The 20,041-nt window shown below is 42.3% G+C and overlaps 2 protein-coding genes across 5 annotated transcripts in view; one reads left to right on the top strand and one right to left on the bottom strand.

Annotated features, from left to right (window-relative positions):
* Tbpl1 (TATA-box binding protein like 1) overlaps positions 1–14,744 on the top strand; it is a 28,074-nt gene extending 13,330 nt beyond the window's left edge. For 3 of the 4 annotated variants that reach the window (XM_021174378.2, XM_021174375.2, XM_021174376.2), the window contains 6 exons: positions 7,034–7,212; positions 9,503–9,585; positions 9,727–9,790; positions 11,082–11,185; positions 11,273–11,367; positions 13,141–14,744. In XM_021174378.2, coding sequence (XP_021030037.1) covers positions 7,078–7,212; positions 9,503–9,585; positions 9,727–9,790; positions 11,082–11,185; positions 11,273–11,367; positions 13,141–13,220 — 561 coding nt within the window. In that variant the 5' untranslated portion in view covers positions 7,034–7,077 and the 3' untranslated portion in view covers positions 13,221–14,744. Of the gene's footprint in view, positions 1–3,252; positions 3,403–7,033; positions 7,213–9,502; positions 9,586–9,726; positions 9,791–11,081; positions 11,186–11,272; positions 11,368–13,140 lie in introns of all 4 variants that reach the window. The other variant, XM_029482684.1, reaches the window with a different exon arrangement.
* A 450-nt stretch (positions 14,745–15,194) lies between these two features.
* Positions 15,195–20,041, bottom strand: part of Slc2a12 (solute carrier family 2 member 12) — a 55,419-nt gene continuing 50,572 nt past the window's right edge. Inside the window, exon 5 of the mRNA XM_021174503.2 lies at positions 15,195–17,033. Within this exon, the coding sequence (XP_021030162.1) occupies positions 16,880–17,033 (154 nt within the window). The 3' untranslated portion in view covers positions 15,195–16,879. The remainder of the gene's footprint in view (positions 17,034–20,041) is intronic.

The following is a 20,041-nucleotide window of genomic DNA, read 5'->3' as shown; positions in this document are numbered from 1 at the left end:
ACTGGTCAGCCATCAGTTTACTTAAAGTAGTAAGGGCATTTCTAAAATACATTCTGTCTATACAAAATAAGGGGTGTGTATGTCTTTAAGTTTACGCCCCCAAATTTAAATTTGTAGTTAGTAAAATATAGGTGGCTCCCGGCCTACTCTGGTTCAATTTATGAAGGTGTAAAAGTGTTTCTGTAGAAAACATACTCAAGGTTAGAATTTCCTTCCCTGACTAGCAATGGTTATAATAAACTCCACTCTCCAGGTGCTGGGCAGTGGCAGCAAGCTACCCACAGTTCCCAGGCAGCTCCACAGCCTAGAGAAGAGTCTCCTAGCAGTGGTCTCATTCAGAAAATGAACAGTACTTACATCTCTCCACTGCCTTTAGGCACCGTTGCCTAAAGATATCATTGAAGAGTTAAGTACACTCATTTTTATGTGGCTTTGTATGCTCAGTAAATAGTTACCAAAATCCAGAGAACTATTTTTAGTAAGTTTTTTATTGGGCTAGTGAGATGGCTCAGCAGGTAAGAGCACTGACTGCTCTTCCCTAGGTCCTGAGTTCAAATTCCAGCAACCACATGGTGGCTCACAACCATCTATAATGAGAGCTGACTTCTCTTCTGGTGCGGCTGAAGACAGCTACAGTGTACTTATGTATAATAAATAAAATTTTTTAAAAAAGTTTTTTATTACATTTAATTTGTTTTCATTTATATGTTTCTCTGTGTATGTTCACATGGCTGTATCAAGTGTGTGGAGGTCAGACGGAAGACAAGTTGTTGGGAGTTCTTTCCCTCTCATGTGAGTCCCATGGAACTCAGGTTGTCAGACTTGGTGGCAACAAGAGCTCCTTCTCTGTAGAATAGGTTTAAAAAAATATATGATAGTCATTTTAATGCAAGTTATTTACCTGGATGCCACCTGTCTTCCAGTGTTCAGGCTGGGTGGTGGTGGTGGTGGTGGTGGTGGTGGTGGTGTTAGGAACGCCTTACTTTGTGTAGCCTAGGTTGGCCTTGAACCTGCAATGACTACTTTCTGCCCCAGACTTCCCATTGCTGTGTTTACAGGTAGAAGGGGTTTTATTTAGAATAAGTAGTATAGTTAATAGGTAGAGATGTGTATAGTGAACATTGATTTTTTTAAAAATATTTTTATTAGGTATTATCTTCATTTACATTTCAAATGCTATCCCAAAAGTTCCCCCTACCCTCCCCCCGCCCTGCTCCCCTACCCACCCACTCCCACTTCTTGGCCCTGGTGTTCCCCTGTACTTAGGCATATAAAGTTTGTAAGACCTAGGGGCCTCTCTTCCCAATGATGGCTGACTAGGCCATCTTCTGCTATATATGCAGCTAGAGTCACGAGCTGGGCGGAGGGGGGGGGGCACTGGTTACTTCATATTGTTGTGAACATTAATTTTTAATGAGGTATGTTTGCTTCAGGATTTATTCAGTGCTTTATGTAATATGGTGACATATCCTTTTCTTTGTTTTTTTGTTGTTGTTGTTTTGTGTGTGTGTAAGAGAGAGAGACAGAGAGAGAGAGTGAGAGTTGAGTGAGTGAGAGTGTCTAGGTATGCTAGAAGTTCTTTTCTTACATACTTGGAAAAAAAAAATCTAAGCCTGGGGTATAAGCTATTCAGGCAAGTAGAGGAATGTCTCTGTAATAGGATGGTACCTGCCAGCCAGTTACGGTTTCCATTTCACTAAGTTTCACTAAGGCCGATGTACTGTGGCCCTGCAGTAATGCCCTACCTTTGTCCTTCTGCCGCCCTTGAACAGGAAGGGGGTAACAGGAGTGCAGGAAGTTTAGCCTTGAGAGGGCATATCTAGGCTGACAAGCGCGCTAGAGTTAACATAGAAACTTAGTGTATAATTCCTGAATCTGTATATATTACACACTTCCATCTTTTCCCATGAGATTGTGCAGATTTGTGTGGCAAGATTCAGACATTGAGAGACACTGGACACCAACAGATCTGCTGCTAGGTTCTAATAGGGAAAGATTACTGTATTTTAAAGTTCAAGTTGATCATAGCTACATGACAATACCTGAATACCTCTGCAAATCTCTAAAAATTAGCGTAGGTGTCTAGATAACCATTCTTGATGTCTCCTTTAAAATTCACAGTAATTCCCTAATGTCAAATCAAGTAGATCTGCATAGATCATTAATGGTACCCTTAAATGTCTTTTATACTGGGTTGTTCAACACGAGTCTAGTCAAAGACCTTGTACATGGATACTTTTTGTTAATTTTAATTTTTAAAATGGAATTTGTGTGTTTTTGTGTTAAATATTTTATTTATCTTAGTGGATTAGCCAAGGAATCGCACTTTTTCAGAGGCACATCGGAAACAGTTTAGGCCTGCACATCTTGCTCAGCACCATTCACCTGTTCTGCAGTCACTATGGTATCGTGAGCATAGCTGAGTTCCAATAAAAGTTTTGCTACCCAGGTTCTGGCCCATTGAATGCTGTGTGCTGGCCCTGCCAAACCTGTTAGGATCTAGTTCTTTCCACCTGTTGCTGTAACGGCACTTGCTTGAGTTTGCTACCAACTCATTCAACAGTGTTCAGTTACCATATCTAACTGAAAAGCCATCCACAATCTTGGTACCTGCAGCATGCTCTGGGTTTGTTTTTTTTTTTTTTTTTGGTATTAATTTCTTCAGTTTATTATCTTTAAATGTAAGGATATGCACATAGTTACTTTAGGTATAAAATGTATCTGTATTTCTGAAGTGTCAACAGTACTATTTATTTCAAGCTTTTGGAGAAAATAACAAGTATATAAATTTTGTTATTTCATTGCTATTGTTTAGAGTAGGTCAAATGACATTAAGTAGAAATTAAAATGAATTCTATATAAAGAGAATTACTATATAATATTGTATTTTTATAAGCTTAATATATCAAAATTTAATGCTTTGCTTTTCATATTATCACCCATGCTGCCCGTACCTTTTCATAAATCCTATCTACCTTATTAACATTTTCATCATTGCCAGGTGATGGTTTGAAAATTCAGCTCATTTCTGCCGCCTTCTCAGCTGCTTTCAACTCTGGACTGCTTTCTGCTATAGGTTTCCTCGTTCTCTTTAGTGTTCCAGTTTTCCTTTTGCCTGTATTGTGTACTCTGGGGTCTTTCCTGCGACTGTTCTGTGGCTTCTCTCTCCTAGCATTCACTTAGACAGCCAGCACCTTAGATCAAGACTTTTCTTGACTGACTCATCTGTACATGCTCTGTTCTTGATGACAGTATTTGACCTTCCCTTGGCCATGCATATGACCACAGTTTACAGAAGAGGAGCTGAAGACTTGGAGAAAGCTAGGTGACTGATCACTCCACAGAGTTAAGGCCAGCTCCACAGCCAGAGCCCTCTTCTGTAGTTTATGCTACTTCTCAGAGGTGAGAAAGAACATTCTCCTAAAAGGCAAAGTAGGATTCTTGTTCTCAGAGGACAGCATGGTGGGATCAGGGTGTGGGATGGCTGCTTTATAGAGAATACAGTGTTAGTGTGGAACTGTGTTGATCTGTCTGACATTTAGAAAAGAGCGACCTCTTGGGACTGTGTGAGTGGGCTTGTATGTGTTGTAAATTGGCCTGTTACCATTTTTGCCCTAAGTTGGCCAGTTCTCAAATTATGGATGCTAACTTTGTGGTCAAGCCTTTGAAGCCCCTCCCAGCCTCTGCAGCTGTAACACAATGTCTTAGAGTAGCAAGACTCTCCTGCTGTGTGGAAGCAGACCTATTTAGTTTGACTTTTTTGGCCTTTCATTGGAAGGTAAGGTTATTTGTGCTTTGTTTTTATGACAGCAGTTATTGTGGTCTCTTGTGGGAAATGTGGTGTGGTTGTTTCTGATGAAGTTTGGCATCAGAGCCAGGAGGGGGCAGTGTTCTGCAGGAGATCCAAGGTTGCAGTTGCTGAAGCAGTGGCTTTGCAGTGAATACCAAGCACTAGGCTAGAAAGTCTGTGACCTAAAGATAGATGCTGTGTTGTCTAGTCAATGCAAGGGGAAGGCGCGTTCTGCTTCCATGTGTATGTTACAGAGTGCTGGGAACATAGCATTTCAGGAAAACAAGACAGCTGTAATTCTAAACAGTTTCTTTGGAGATATTTGACCAATCAAAGTCAGACTTGGCATTTCCTTGAAAATGAGATAAAACAGTTAAGCCATTCTAAATAGTAAGTCCTAGACAGAGAGTGTGCAAGCTGTTGATACCTACATTGAAATTACTTTACTTTTTTTTTTTGCTTTCTTATTTTTTAATTAGGTATTTATTTCATTTTCATTTCCAATGCTATCCCAAAAGCCCCCCCATACCCTTCCTACCCCCACTCCCCTCACCCCCCCTCTCCCACTTCTTGGCCCTGGTGTGTCCCCTGTACTGAGGCATATAAAGTTTGCACGACCAATGGGCCTCTTTCCACTGATGGCCGACTAGGCCATCTTCTGCTACATATGCAGCTAGAGACACGAGCTCCAGGGGGATACTGGTTAGTTCATATTGTTGTTCCACCTATAGGGTTGCAGATCCCTTTAGCTCCTTGGGTACTTTCTCTAGCTCCTCCATTGGGGGCCCTGTGATCCATCCAATAACTGACTGTGAGCATCCACTTCTGTGTTTGCCAGGCCCCGGCGTAGCCTCACAGGAGACAGCTATATCTGGGTCCTTTCAGCAAAATCTTGCTAACAATAAGCCTAGTATGGATTTGTTGATTTAAGAATTCAGATTCAGAGCTGGCATATAGCTCAGTTGCTAAATTACAAGTTGATGCTCATCCTCAGGTACAGCCTAAGCTACATGAAAGCCTAGTTCAAAAACAAAAATGAAATCCATATTCTACCAAAAATGCTAATGCTCTGAATAGAGAAATTAACATTTTGATGCGTATATATGATATGTATCTGTGTGTGTGTGTATACACATATATACATAAATACACACACACACACACACACACAGCCAAAGTAAATTCTCTCCAGGCCTCCATACTAGTTAAGTGTGTGTGCTGCACAGAGGCCAGAGATGATTGAGTCCCTGAACCTGGAGTTAAGGATGTTGGTGAGCCTCCTAATGTGGGTACTGAGAACTGTGGAAGAGCAGCCAGTACTCTTAACCACTGACCAATCGCTGAATAACTATAACACTAACTACATGGAGCTCTGTCTAAGCGTTTGTGTTGTGTGCTATTCATAAAGTGTGTCTTGGTGCTGACGAGATGGCTCAGTGATTCAGTATGTGGTACTTACTGCTCTCGCAGAGGACCTGAGCTCAGATACAAGCACCCACATGGTAGCTTACAACCACCTAGAATTCTAGGTCCAAGGGAGCTGATGCCTCTTTTGACCTTTGAAAGCATGCTCACACGAGCACACACACACACAATAAAAGTATATTTCTTAGTATGTGTTATGCTGTTTTAAACTAGTCACTTTTAGTTATTAGCAATTTCTCTGTATTTATTCTTTGCTTAGCTCAGTATTACTAACTGACAGCAATTCCATTTTACATATATATGTGTGTGTATTATATATGTGTGTATGTATGTATATATTATGTATATGTATATATATATATATATATTAGGTTCTGATAACACATTACCACAGTATCTTTTGTAGAATATTTCTATATCAAATTTTAAGAGAATATTGTCATGTTTATATTATAGCTAGGACAATTATTTGCCAAGACAAATGTTATCACATTCTTTTAAGTTAGCATTTCCTCAGCTGCTAACTAGTAAGGTTAAAAAAAAAGAAAAGAATGTTTATAAAATTATAAACGTTGACTAACTCATCCAAGAAAAACTAACAGAATGCTAAGTGTTACTAGAATTGACAGGCAGTGAAAACACACCCCAGGTAGAAAAGCGCTGAGGCAGCAGATTATGATGGCCTTCGGCGTTTATTTAAAAAAGAGAAAGGAATTCAAGCTGAAGTAGTTTTCACTGTAAAAATTTAGAAAATGTATTGAACAGATCTCAGAGATGAAACAGCATAGGCCAAAAACACTGCAAAGACAGGGTCAGCTTACTCAGCACAGGAAGGAAGGCCTCTCACCTCTGCACAGTATGAGCTGCAGAGCAAGGTGGGTAGGCACTGCTGTGGCTGAGGTTTGGACCGCTCAGGAAGAACCCAGGAAAACCAAACAGTAGAGCGATGGAAACAGTGTCTGTTGTCTTAAAACACCAACAATACTGAATTCGTTTTCCAAAAATCTCAAGCAAATAACAAGTTCAAATATCTTGAAAATAAGCTCTTTTATATTGTTTTCCAGAGAATTTTAAAACAATAAGAACTACCCTAAGTTTTCTAAAACTGACATAATCTTGGTTATTCAAGTCAAATAGGATGGTACAAAAAAGGGATACTATAATTATAACCATTAAAATTCTCCTTAGAAATATGGCTACATTAACCCTAAGTGAAGGATTAAAGGAGCTCAAATGTACACATGGAACAGAAAATGAAAGATATGCAGATTAAAGGCCAAAGATATAAGAAAACATACAGTCAGGTTATGGTATGGTTAATATATAGAACTGAATACTATATGGTTGTACACAGGTTTTAGAAGTTTTTATTTCTTAATATTCTAAAATAGGGCCACACCTTATTAGCCCAAGACTAGCCCTAAACCTGGGGCAGTCCTTTTGCCTCAGCCTCCTAAGTGCAAGGATTCGCAGCACAGAATTGAATCCTTTTGTTAAATGCTAGGGTTTTGTATTGTGCCTACAAGGACTCAGAGACCACAAAGTCCAGTCCTTGAGTGTGATATGCTTGGCTTCTCACTGTAACTAGAGCACACATGAAACATGGGGGTGATTCTTGCATGTAAAAGTTACTGCTTTTTAAGGATTGAAAGTTATTTAAAGATAATTTTGTTGCATCTACTGTGACATTTTTGTGATAAGAGACATGATTTGATTCTCATAATATTTGAAAACTATTTCTTATATTTTAAGTTTAAGATTATTTGTGAAAAATGGCAGAACATAAAAGTTCAGTGACTATTTTGTTTTCTCTCCCAGGATGTGATCTTCGTGGTGGGAAACCAAGTTTCTAAACTACCCCAATGGATGCAGACAGTGATGTTGCATTGGACATTTTAATTACAAATGTAGTCTGTGTTTTTAGAACACGATGCCATTTGAACTTAAGGAAGATTGCTTTGGAGGGAGCAAATGTAATTTATAAGCGTGATGTTGGGGTGAGTATCTGAGTGTGTGGACTCTAGCCTGGTCTGACCATGCTTTGAGTGGTGCTGTGTACAGGTGAGTTGTGAGCGCCTTGCTATGCTAGGTGTAACGGGGCAGCATGGAGCCCTGTGGAAATGGCCCTTCTCCTGGACATTACACCTACTAGATAGAGATAAGACTTACTTTGCATCTTGGTGCTGTATACCCTAGTTCAAACCCTACTTTAATTCTGTTGTATGTAAATTTTCCTGTTCCTTTTTAGTTAGCTAAGTTATATTTTTAAAAATAAGTTGCTAAAGAATGTGATTCATGTTTTAACCTACATGTAAGATTTTGTTTTATTAAACCTCTTTAACCTATTCAAAAGCATTAGTGTTATTAATAAGTAACAAAATATTAGTGATTTGATGTCAGCTATATTGACAGTGGATATGCATTTGGCTTTAGTAAAGTACATGTTGAAAAATGGAGCCAGGAAACAGTAGAAACATGGGAAATGCAAAATAAAAGTCGCCCTAGTCCACATGGCTCGTAGAGAAAAGGGAACGACAGCGAACAGTGTCTTAGTTACTTTTCTGTCACTTATAGAAGAAAGAGTTCATTGTGGGCTTATAGTTTCAGGCAGCTCTGGTGGGAAGCATGGCAGCAGGTAGGCGTGGCAGGCAGGCAGGCAGTAGTAGCAAGAGCTCACATCTTGATCCACAAGCATGTGGCAGAGTTAGGGTCATAGAGGGACTGACACTGGGAATGGCCTGGGCTGCTCAAACCTCAAACCCCAGTGACACAGCTCCTTCAGGGCCACATCTCCTATTCCTTCCCAAACAGTGCCACCAGCTGAGGACAAGTATTTGAACCTATGAGCCTATGGAGAGCATTCTCATTCAAAGCACTGCGGCTGCGGGGATGTGGCCCCTTATATACACGCTGCTGATGGGATTATAAGTTCAGCCTCTGAGACAGGTGGTACAGAGTCAGGCTAGGTGTCCTCAGATGAGAGGGCAAAGAAAATGACACATGCACGCTGAGCATGTCATTGTTTGGAGAATACATGCAGTGAAGGGGAGTAAGCCAGACTCAGCACAGCAAGCATCGCGTCCTTTCTCTAACAGACATTACATACATACTTAGCCCAGCAGAGGGAAGACTGAGGAGAGAAAGCAGACTGACGTGGGAGCAGGGAGGAAAGAGAGAGAACAAGGCTGAGTGCTGAGGCTCCACGATGCACTGAGGAGTTGCCGTAGGAGACCCAGCACTAGATAGGGTCTAGACACCAAGGAGGTGGCTCCGTGGGCAAATCACTTGTTGCACAGACTTGGTGCATTGGGATTCTCAGAACCATGTGACAACCCAGGTGCCAGCTGTGCTGCTTGTTCTCCTGTGGGAGACAGGCAGAGATGGAATCCCTGGGGGCACATGGCCCAGCTAGTGTGTCACAGGACGTGTGTGCCTGCACACACATACATATGAACATTCATGTATATGTCATAGACACACAAAAGATTTTTTTGTAATAAACATTTTATTAGATATTTTCTTTATTTACATTTCAAACACAAAAGATTTTTTTTTTAAGTTAGGGATGTATCTGAAGGTTTAATTTAAGTTCTAAAAACCTAAGTGCCTGTATACCCTAGGTAAATTATTTCCAGTTTTTAGAACTAGAAACTAAGAATGAGGTGAATTCAACAAAACCAAAAGCTCATTGGCCAATTAAGATTTTTTTAATGTTAGTAATAACATCTTCCCTTAACAAAAAATAAAAAATAAAAATAAAAAAGAATACACAGAAAATCAGGTACCAAAACACATGACTGTAGTCCCCATACAAAGTATAGAATCATGCATTGTTGGCCATTTTGGGCTACCTAAAAAGACACCCTCCATCAGAAAAGCAAAATACAATAAGAATTTAAGCTGACAGTCTTGAGGTGGGCAAGTAATAGCTAAGTGTCAGATGATGTCATTTCACGGTTTCGCATCTGAAATTTGACAGCTTATTTTACTTTGAACATCATCTTCCTCAGCCTGCATTGTATGGTACTGTGATGATGTGCACATGACGGAGCAAGGAAAGACCTCTGCATGGAGAGTCGTGTATAGACCTTTTCCTGGGTCTGTTTATACGCCTCTAAGTCATTCATGAGACTTTGATTGTATTGAGTATTGACCTGGACTTGAAGATGGTACCTGGCTGAGTAGTCATGTCAGCCCTGCGTAGCATGTGGGGAATAGCATGGGCACATAGGACAGAGATGTTTGTCAGGACCAATGCTTATCAGATCATTGATTTTTCTTTTCCAGAAAGTATTAATGAAGCTTAGAAAACCTAGAATTACAGCTACAATTTGGTCCTCAGGAAAAATTATTTGCACTGGAGCAACAAGGTGAGTGTTGCCTGGCTGAGCTCCGTGTGCCCTCCACTCTGCGCCCCAGGAGGACATTTCCCTAGACTGCAAGTGCCTCAGCTTCCAGCGTAGAATGCATTCTCTGTGCCACTAATCATCTTTTTTTTACTTCAACTGCAGTGAAGAAGAAGCTAAATTTGGTGCCAGACGTTTAGCCCGTAGTCTGCAGAAACTAGGTTTTCAGGTAACATTTTCTAAAACTATGCATACTGCACATGTTCAAGGATTTAATTTTATAAATTAAGACGTTCAGTAGACTAAACAAATCACAGGAATCCTTCTCTGCTGAACTTTTTCTAGAATCTTCATATTGCCCTTCACACACAGTGTGAACATTTGATAACAAAGTATGGCTCTGGAGATTTGGAAAAAATCGTGCTTTTCCCATAAATTGTTTCCTTACACGTTAATGCTCTGCTCTGGGAACTCAAGCTATCCTACCTCCCTCACCACACCCATGCAGTCATCAGAAAATGTCTTTTGATTGCCTCAAGATACCTGCTCAGGATGGTTAGAGAGCTATCGAGCTAACAGACCTATTGGGCAGCAAGCACCCTCTCCTGTCACTCACTGCCTTGTCAACTTTCAAGTACCTTGATACAGTCAAAGCGTGAATAAAATGACCACTTACAGTGGCTGGGTATCACGTTCAGTAAGCTGTCCTTGAAGTGTTCTTGAGTAGGGCTGTAGGTAGAAATTAAGTAAACAGGAGTGCAGTGCCAGTGAAGGGTGGAGACCACAGTGCATGGTAATGTGGCATAGGCAGCCGTGATGTGGTGCCGTGACATTTGTAGCTCTGCTGCTTTGTGCAGGCACTGGGTTGGAGGGTAGCTCTCACTACAACTGTGGTTTATGGAGAATGTTTAACTATGTTTAACTATATATATATTATATATAGCACAGTGGGAGAGACTTGCCTGGAATGTATACAGCTCTGAGTATAACCCCCATTGCCACAGATATACAACACAGAAACCATGGGAGTATGGGGGTAGAGAATGAGAAAAAAAGGGAGAAATGTTTTTAAAAGATGTTAGTTGGAGCACCTGTTAACGTTTAACAAACTATCAAGGCTGCTTTCCCTAGAGTAAGCTTACCAGTGTCGAGAGCAGTCTCTGCAAGTGAACAGCAGCTTTTGACTGGCTCGCCACAAGGACCACAGACGTGCCTTTAAAGTAAATTTCAGAGCCCAGCATTCACTCTGAGTATTAATTCTTCAAGTGACAGCTTTTCCATTCTGACTCTGGAATTCCTTTTAACTCCTTTCCTTTTCTAGCTCTTTTCTCAGTTTTAAATATTCCATTTTCAAGATTAAAATTAATCACATAAAATTTAAAAGACAACAAGCACAGTTTCAGTTATGCCAATACCACTTTATAGCAGTGTTCCTGGGAAACGGTATTTGGTAGAGATTGCCGTATTAGAACTCTTCTGTGCTTCACAGTACCGTGCGGCGTTCTCCTTCTCTCCCACAGGTCATCTTCACAGACTTTAAGGTGGTGAATGTTTTGGCAGTGTGTAACATGCCCTTTGAGATCCGTTTGCCAGAATTTACAAAGAACAATAGACCTCATGCCAGGTAGGTCTTCTGAGAATCGAGATAACATACAAAGTTTGAAGCTGCCATTCTGTATAAATGATGAAACATAATTGTGTTTTTATATAGCTATGAACCTGAACTTCATCCTGCCGTGTGCTATCGGATAAAGTCTCTAAGAGCTACATTACAGATATTTTCAACAGGAAGTATCACAGTGACAGGTAACTGCGGCACGCGTCTACAGTTGTCTCGGATTGAGTCACTCACTGGGGATCTGTGCTCATAGCTTGTCCTGTGTCTGCTCTCAAGGTCACCCTCACGAGGCTCATTCTTCACACTCACTCAAATGGCTGTGCTTACCTCACGTAGTCTCTGGGCAGCACCTGGCACACAACTGTACTTTGCAGACACTTGAATAGGAACATCCCACTATGATTTTCTCGCCTAGCTTCTTAACATAAGCAATAGTACATTAAAATTATGTAGGAGCAGCTCATTTTTTAAGGTCTGGAGGTAGATAGTCAGTATAAGCAACTCCGGTCTGCCATGCTCTCCGTGGGCTTCAGTGTCTCATTTGGCTCTGCCAGGCACGTGGAAGGTGTGCATGTCCAGGGGGGCTTTTGCTTGCAGGGTTTTTTTTTTTTTTTTTTTTTTTTTTTTGGTTTTTTTTTTTTTTTTTTTTTTTTTTTTGAGTGCACTGTGATATTAAATTATACTTGGACATGCTTTAGGAATCAGTCCCCGAAGACAAAAATGAGCCAAGATAGATTCATTAGTCTCTTGTAGTTGTCTTTAATTCTCAGTGAATGGAGGCTCAGATGCAGTTTAGCTTGGCTCAGATGCAGTTTAGCTCGTTCCATGCAGTCATTGCCAGGCTCCTCTTAGGAATGAGACCGAGAACTTGTTCTCTTAGTTCAGATACCTCTAAACTTCTGAGCCTAGATTCCCCTATAGTTTAAGTGCAGGGTAACACAGTGTAAACCTAAAGAAATGTGTATGTGTATATGTATCCAGGATGTGGTAGCTAATGCCTTTAATCCCAGCACTCAAGCAGCCAACCTGGTCTACATTGTGAGACTCTGACTTAATTCAGTAAATATATTTCATGGGCAAGAGGAATGGTGATAAACAAGACACCATAACAAACTTAAGAAAATTAACCTGCTTAATTACAATACTTTGTTACTTTGTGGTTAACTTTTTTTTCCAAGTATAATTATCAAATTGATAGATGATTGGTTAAACACCTTATGACTTGACCTGATTAATTACTATGCCATATATGCATACATGCAGAATGTCCTATGAATGTATAGCTCCTGAAAGTGCTGTAACAGTGGGATGAGCCAGAAAGGAATGGATCAGAATACACTGTATAAGTACTGGGGAAGCTTACAATCGGCAGGTGTCTATACATTTTCATGGCTTTTCAAGGGGTGGTTTATTATTACTGGGACACCTTTGTTCACAAATTTAAGAAAATGTTTCTCCCCTTTCATGTTCCTTTTGATCATGTAAATGATCGAGTTCTGTGGGCTAATTATTACTACATTGCATGGCCTCATCACCTGATGCTGCCCCAGAATCCTGCTGAATTAGATAACCTCTGAGGTCAGTGGTCACCTCAGTGCTGGCGTGAGGCTGGGCACTTTGAGACTCTATAATGAAAGAGCCAGAGCGTGGGTAGCAGCATGACATCTCTTGGATGGGTTCCTGCAGGGGCCCCGAGACTAATCTGATATCAGTGGAACTGTGCGAACGTCTGTCCGTCCTCCCTGTACTGATTGCTGTTTTGGACCCTTCTGCCAGGGCCAGAGATAAAGCACATGACTGACTGTGTGATTTAAAACAGTGTGCGGCCTGGGTTCTTGCTGTAGCTGTGTCCGGCCGGGACTGTGGAAGTGTGCCATAGCATGGTGATCGGAGGCCTGAGCTGCTAAACCAGGGGGTGCCCTCTCCAGACTCCTCTCAACCCTTCCTCGTTCTTCTTACAGGGCCCAATGTAAAGGCTGTGGCGACTGCCGTGGAACAGATCTACCCGTTCGTGTTTGAAAGCAGGAAGGAGATTTTATAACTCAAACTTGGTTGGTTAGTCTCCACCTGAGCACCGTTTGAGACCTGCTGCACATTGGACTCAAAACACAAGGAAAACTGGACCAACAGTGACCGAGGACAGACTCGGACTCACCGCTGCAGTGTAAGCTCCAGTCCCTTTGGATTTTACTTCAAAGTTTGCTGTAATATAAAAAGGAAGTTTACAAGACATGACATTGCTGCTTTTACAAAAGGACGTTCTATTTATTTTCGCAGTAATCTCCATGTCCCACAGGCAGAGCTGTCGCAGTGTGCACTTCCCGACAGTTGTTTTATTGATGTCATTATTTTTCCAGTTGGAGCTAATGTGTTTGATTTGTGAATAGTCTTTTACATTTTTGTATGCTGAATATGGGCACCAAAGAACCTGTAAACGTTATCTTTTTAAGTTGAATGTGCACAAATAAAAGTTTGGAAAAGATCTCTCTTCATATCCATTCTGTAACTTTTAGTCACCATTTTTTCTTTTAAACAACTGTATTCATAATTTTTTTAAAATCTATGCAGGCTTAGACTTTGGCTAAAGTGTGTGGGCTTCTTTTTGAAGTGAGTTTGTATATATTTGTGTGTATGCTACATGTATATAGTATCTTTTCATGCTCTGTTACCAAATATCAATTAGAATTTTCTCCTCCCAGATTGGAAGTAAAAACCATGTATATAAGCTCTAGGTAACTAGGGTAGACCTCCACAGGTAAATGATAATGTTTGTGTTACTAATTTAATATGATAGAAAATGTTAAATGCGTTTTAAAAGCTAAGAGGTTGTAGTTTTGAAGAGAGGCCTTTTCCTGTCTAGGTGGATCTGCAGTAGCCCTGTAACCCTTGTTATTCTGGAAAGCTGGCTGTAGATGAAGGAGCCAGCAGGGGTTCTTATCTACCCTTAGGTCAGTGCTCAAGGCTATGCTGGTCTTGTCAGAAATTGACTGACATTGTGTTTTAATAAGAAGTGGCTCGACTTGACCCAAAGCCTCTGGCAAGCTCGTCTCTGTCCTCGCCGTGTCTGAGTATTGCACGTGAAGGGTGACTGGAGGATTAAGAGAGGCCACTCTTAAACTTCAGTTCCATGAGACAGGGCCTCGGCCGTGCATGGGCTCTGGGTGGAAAGGCATGGTCGGGCAGGTGCTTAGTGTAGCCAGGAGTGGCTTTACCTACCAATAAGCTAGGTGGAGTCAAACCGTAGACTCTCTGTACAGACGAAACTATTTCCCATCAAGCTCTGACTTACTGTTGTATTTTTGAAATGTTTGCAAAGGCTTGTGACATGTGCACCATATTACAGACCTTCCAAGGCTAACTTAAGCACTGGCTGGGCAGTGCATAAATAAGAGTCTGTGTTCAGTTCTGGTTTCTTAAAGCCTTCTCATCCCCTGCCCCTCAGCTCCTTCAGAACGAGGGAGCAAAGGTGAGCTTCGCACTTGCTTTTCCCATAATTCATTGTGAGTTTTTAAAGCCTTCAATTTCTTAAAAATTGTTTTTATATTTGGGTTTTGGTTTTGGTTGTTTTGGGGTTTTGTTTGTTTGTTTGTTTTGGTTTGGTTTGGTTTTTTTGCTTGTTTTAAGATTATTTAAAAAAAAAAAAAAAACAGAGGTAGAAGTAGACGGCTTTAAAACCATGAGGATTTACCACTTGTTTTAACAGTGAACTCCTGGTTTGCAGTGTTCAGAAACATGTATGTGAGGCAGAAACTCGGGTAGGGAAGGTGCAGATCCAATCGCTGTGACATGTTCAGTGTTCAGTGACCTGAAAGCCAGGCAGAGCTGGAGCTCTGGGTAAGTGTGTGTCTGAGGAGGGAAGAGTGAACATGGGGTCGCCTGTGAGGCCACCGTCTGGCAGCTTCCTGGGCGGTCCCCACAACAATGCTGGGAAGGAGTGAGTGGGTGTTGCGTCGCCTGGTTTTCTACAAGTACTGTAAAAATTTTTATATAAATAAAAACTGTGAATATATACATCCAAGTTTTAAGTATTCCCCTTTTTTATTTTTGAAAACCACAGGCTTCATGGGAGTGACATGGGGCTAATACTGGGTAAAAGGTTATATTGAAAGCACAAATGTCTTGTTCCATAGCTGGTGATAGGAGAACAGTAGAAGGATCCAGTGCTTCATTGAAGTCATTAGTAATAAGCTACATTTGCTTATTTTTGCCCATTCACAAAGAATACACAAACAAAATAGCCAAGTGTGTGTGTCCATGGATGTGCAAAATCGAATCGTTTAACAGTTTTTAAAATATCTTAATCTGAGAACTTGGAGGGGAAAAGAAAAAAGCTTACATTGATAACCTGCCTTGAGTATTTTTAAAGGGTGGCCTATGACTGCAGAGACTCGTGGTAAATTTGAAGTGAAGCTTCACAAAACACACCTCACCCGTTCTTCCCGCATTGGAAATACACTGTGATGTAATCAGGGTTTAAATCTCCCTTCCTCAGAGGCTGCATTTGAGAACCAGGCCTCCTGTTGTGCGCCTGCCTGAGGCCCAGGCTCTGCGCTCCTGCTGCTGCTCATCCCCATCCCTTGTCTTTGCTACCAGGGCATGTGGTGGGCACACACCTCGTCAGACTGGGACCATTTGGTGGGGAAAGGAAGAAAAACCCAAATTAGGGGGTCTGCTCTCTTTTTTTCAATCACAGATTTATTTTTCTATCATATGCAAATTCTCTTGGTGAAATGCTTTGTCAGATCTTAAAATTCAAACGGAAAAAATAGAGGCCAGAGAAGCGCATCACATGGGTAAAAGCCACCTTGCTGGCGTGGCTCTCCACCACTGCTCATCACAGACAGGAAGGTCCTGATGTCAGTGCCATCCCTCTGTCTGTAGCCTGAGGTAGAGTGATTCCTGAGGGCAGGGAAGAACTGCAGGAAGCTGTGGGCTGTGACAGGTTACCACGAAGGCCTTCCCAGGAGACAACTCTTAGAGATTTGACCGTATAATTTAAAGCTAACTGCTTAGAGATCTGGATAAGTATTATGTCCGGACTCCTTGTCTAATATTTACTAACAGCTATTTCTAAATAAATATGGTCCCAGGAATTTTAAATTAATCTTTCTACTCATTTTTGAAAAAGAAATGGAAAATGGTTTATCTTAGAGTTTTAAAATTTGACATAAAACTTACAAAAGAGTACTTTGATTGACAAGTATCTCACGTGTGATGTATAAGCTGCATAATCTTTGTACTGGTGGACTTGAATGCCAACTAAAGTCTTATTCAGGACACCATCCTAATCTACAACGTAGATGCAATGAAATCATCCACACAGTGTCTTCAGAGGCACACGTGGTAAGTGCCTGCCCAGAACACGACTGTGTCTTGAGTGCCAAGCTGTGAGTGGCATCCTACACAGACAGCTTAAGGCAGAGCCAGGCCTCATCACTAGAATGTAGTCTTTTCAAAAGCTGAACTAGAGAAAAAGTTGAAGGTGTTGAACCTGCCAGTATTGTTTGCTTGACCCGATACATCAGGACATTGGTGCCTCTTGTACCTTTTGGCAAAAGTCTGTTTGGGGGAAGAGGGATTAATGGTGGTCTTTCTAATTTCAGGGTGTCCTAGTAAAACTTCTCCATGACAGTGAGGAGAGAACATGGCAGAGACCCTTGTAAGTCCTGCCACTGTGCCACACGTAGGGATTGGAGCTTGTTAGGTGTCTGGCGAGGGCCGTTGTGACTGTCCCCTTCCACACAGGTGGTTACACTCTGGGAGCTGCTCTTGGGGCTTTCGTTTTTGAAGCTGTGTTGGCACTAATTCTTCCTGGTGGTGACTCATAAAACAAATGTTGTTTTTCACATAGTTCCTGAAAGAGAGAGAGGCGCTAATGAAAATGTCATTCTTCGTTTATATAGTACTTGAAAGAAATCTGCAGCGTATTATTTTTAAAATCACCCTGGGGTTGTCATGGTTTAGTTCATGGAAAAACATTTTTACTGTGAAGCCTTAATGTGCTTGAGAACTGTGATACATACCTTTGGCCTCTGCTCCGTCTCATGCAGAGAGTAAACTGGGGCAGCCATCCTCTCAGAACATGGCCACAGCACCCCTCTGTACAGGCCAAGACTCCAAAAGGGGCTGACTTCACCCCTAATCGTGACTCATGTTCTTGCATTTTCTAGCTCCCTATTATGCCAATATTCCACCTTCTGTTCCCCTTTTCTACAGCATAAATTATTTCCATCTGCATAAAATATGCTGTACCCTTTTATTTACCAGGAAGGGAGCGCCTTTGAACCTTTCTCTCTTCCATGGGGATGAAGTGGGTCACAGTAGGCAGAGTGGGTGGAGTTGGATAAGACTTGCTTCCAAGGGTTTGTGCTTTTATAGACAAGCGCAAAAGCATGTGATTTGGGGGTGTGAAGCTGATGAGAAAACAGAATGGGGGACAGAGTGAGGGTTTCCATAGGGATTATATATTGCTCAGCAACCCATAATTCCTGGAGGTCAAGTTGGGAGTCCTTATGCAGAATCCCAGAATGCACTGGCACAGTACTTGGAGGGCCTGTGGCCTGTAACGATGGACTAGGTGGGGGTGGAGGGACAGAAAGCATGATCATCACAAAAGGCATTGACCAAGGGAGCCACGACAGAAAGTGGGAGGTGGTATTGAAGTATCTCAAAGAGCAGAAAGTTCCTCAGGGAACTGCTCTGGGTGGCAGGGCATCGTACAGCGCCCTGTCAGGGTTACGTCCCTAACCTTGCACGAGACTGGTCATATAGCATTTGCTTTTCAGATTAGGGCTAAAAAAGGCTGAGAGGTGTTGATGAGAGCTAGGTTTTCCTGAATGACAGGAGAAGTCAAAGAGGAGGGAATCTGAGCCAAGCAAGAGAGGAAGTGAAGATGTGGGTGGCAAGCAACGGCCTTCAGAGTCCTGGGGAAGGACTGGAGACCTGGTCTGTTGAGCACGGTACTTGAGAACATGAGCTAGAGAAGGGACCAGTGACAATAAGTGAAAGGTCACCCTGTACATTTGTTCTCCATGGCAGAGCCAGATGACCTCCCCACTGAGACAGCAGCGTCAGCCCCAGGTCCTGAGCCTCCTGGAGTCCCAAGCCTGAGATGTCTAACTTGGAGTCTACGCTGCCTTGGAACACCTCTTGGCTTTGGAAATACTTGTTCCCTCGGGTCTCTCTCCTCATCATTGGTCTCTCAGACCTTGGTGATCTCTTCCTTCTGATCTCTGATGGAGGGCTTGGTCCAGTCTTGGCCTCATTCTCCTCTGCTTCGGATGAATGCTCTCATCTGGTTTCATGAGGTCAATGGCCTCCAACAATCAACTCTATAAAGACTTCAGAGTAAACATTCACATTCAGCTGCCAACTTCTGTAACTCTAATGAACATCTCCAAATTAATACATCTAAGATTATTCTAACTACCCCTGTACCTTGAAGCCTAGGCCCCTTCACGCTGCAGTATCTATGCCTCAAAAGCTTAGAAGTTACCCGGGCCGTGCCTCGCTCCCATATCCAGTTCTCCTGTTCATTTGTTAATGCATTCAACAGAAAGCTTTACAAGCCAGGAGATTGTCCTCCAGGATGGGAAACAGCAGCAAACTAAAAACTCCTGTCGGATGGGGTTCGCCTATTAACATCTGTTGCTCGAGCAAAGAGCCTCTGCACGGTTCCCAGTACGTACATGGCAGTTCACAAGTATCCTTAACTCCAGCCTTCTAGCCTCGGCAGGAAAAAGGGAGGTGGCACTAGGGCAGATAGCTGCCTCGGGAAAGGACGTGAGGAGCAGCTGCTGGCCTGAGTGGAGCAGTAGGAAGTGTGAACTGCATTGCTTTTCCTCCATGTGACAAACCCCAGGGGACTGGAACAAAGGGATGACAGAGTCACCTTTCGAAAGGAACAGAATGGAGGGGAGGAAGTTGGGAATTAGGGACCGTGTAGGTAACCACTATGGTAATGAAAGGAGTTCATGCCTCAGACCACAATGGAAGAAAGGGATGCCAGTGGGAGTGGGAGCCAGCACAGCCCACTCTGGAGGTAGGGTGTGGGGAAGAGATGAAAGACTCCAGCAAAGAAAAGGAAGACACTGACACCAAATGAGAAAAGTAGGGCGGGAGCCAGTGGGTGAACTTACTAGCATGCTCAGCTTATCTTCACACGAAGGGAGATTATAAGCAAGGCACACCTCGAGGTGAGGAGAGATGGAGATGGATTAATTTCAGCTCCTGGTACACGTGGTTCAGAGGGCATGACATTGGCCCAGATGAGCAGTGAGTGTGAGAGAAGAGACGTGGGAGGAAGTCCACGCTCACCACAGAGATGGCGTGGAGCCAGGGGAGGACAGGTGTGCAGGGAGAGGTGGCACAATGAGAAGGTAGGTCCTCATATGCATGTGGTAAAGCTATTCAGAAAGGGCCGCATACTCCACTGAAGCATGAGCTGAGGACTGGCCCCTGTGTTAGTTAGGACTGTTTCCAGGGAAGTGCATAGAGGTCTCACTGGAGCAGGCTGAAGAGAAGGGAAATGAGCAGAATGGATAAAGAGCTTTGCTATAAAGAAAGAACTGGCAAATTTGGAAGAAAATGGCACTAAAATACCCTTTTTAGAAGCTAGGGAGAAGCAGTATGTAGCTTGGTTGGCAGATTATTTGCCTAGCGTACAAGAAGCCCTGGCTTCAATCCCTAGCACCGTATAAACCGGATATGGTGGTACACGCCTGTAATCACTGCACTTGCAAGAGGGTTTGATGTTCAAGGTTATTCTCAGCCATGTAATGAGTTAAAGACAAGCCAGGGATTCATGGAGCCGTATCAAGAAGAAGAAAAAAAGAAGAGGAGGAGGAGGAGGAGGAGGAGGAG

Source organism: Mus caroli, chromosome 10 (assembly GCF_900094665.2).
Source record: "Mus caroli chromosome 10, CAROLI_EIJ_v1.1, whole genome shotgun sequence".
Lineage (NCBI taxonomy): Eukaryota > Metazoa > Chordata > Mammalia > Rodentia > Muridae > Mus > Mus caroli.
This window is presented reverse-complemented; position numbering and strand designations above follow the sequence as displayed.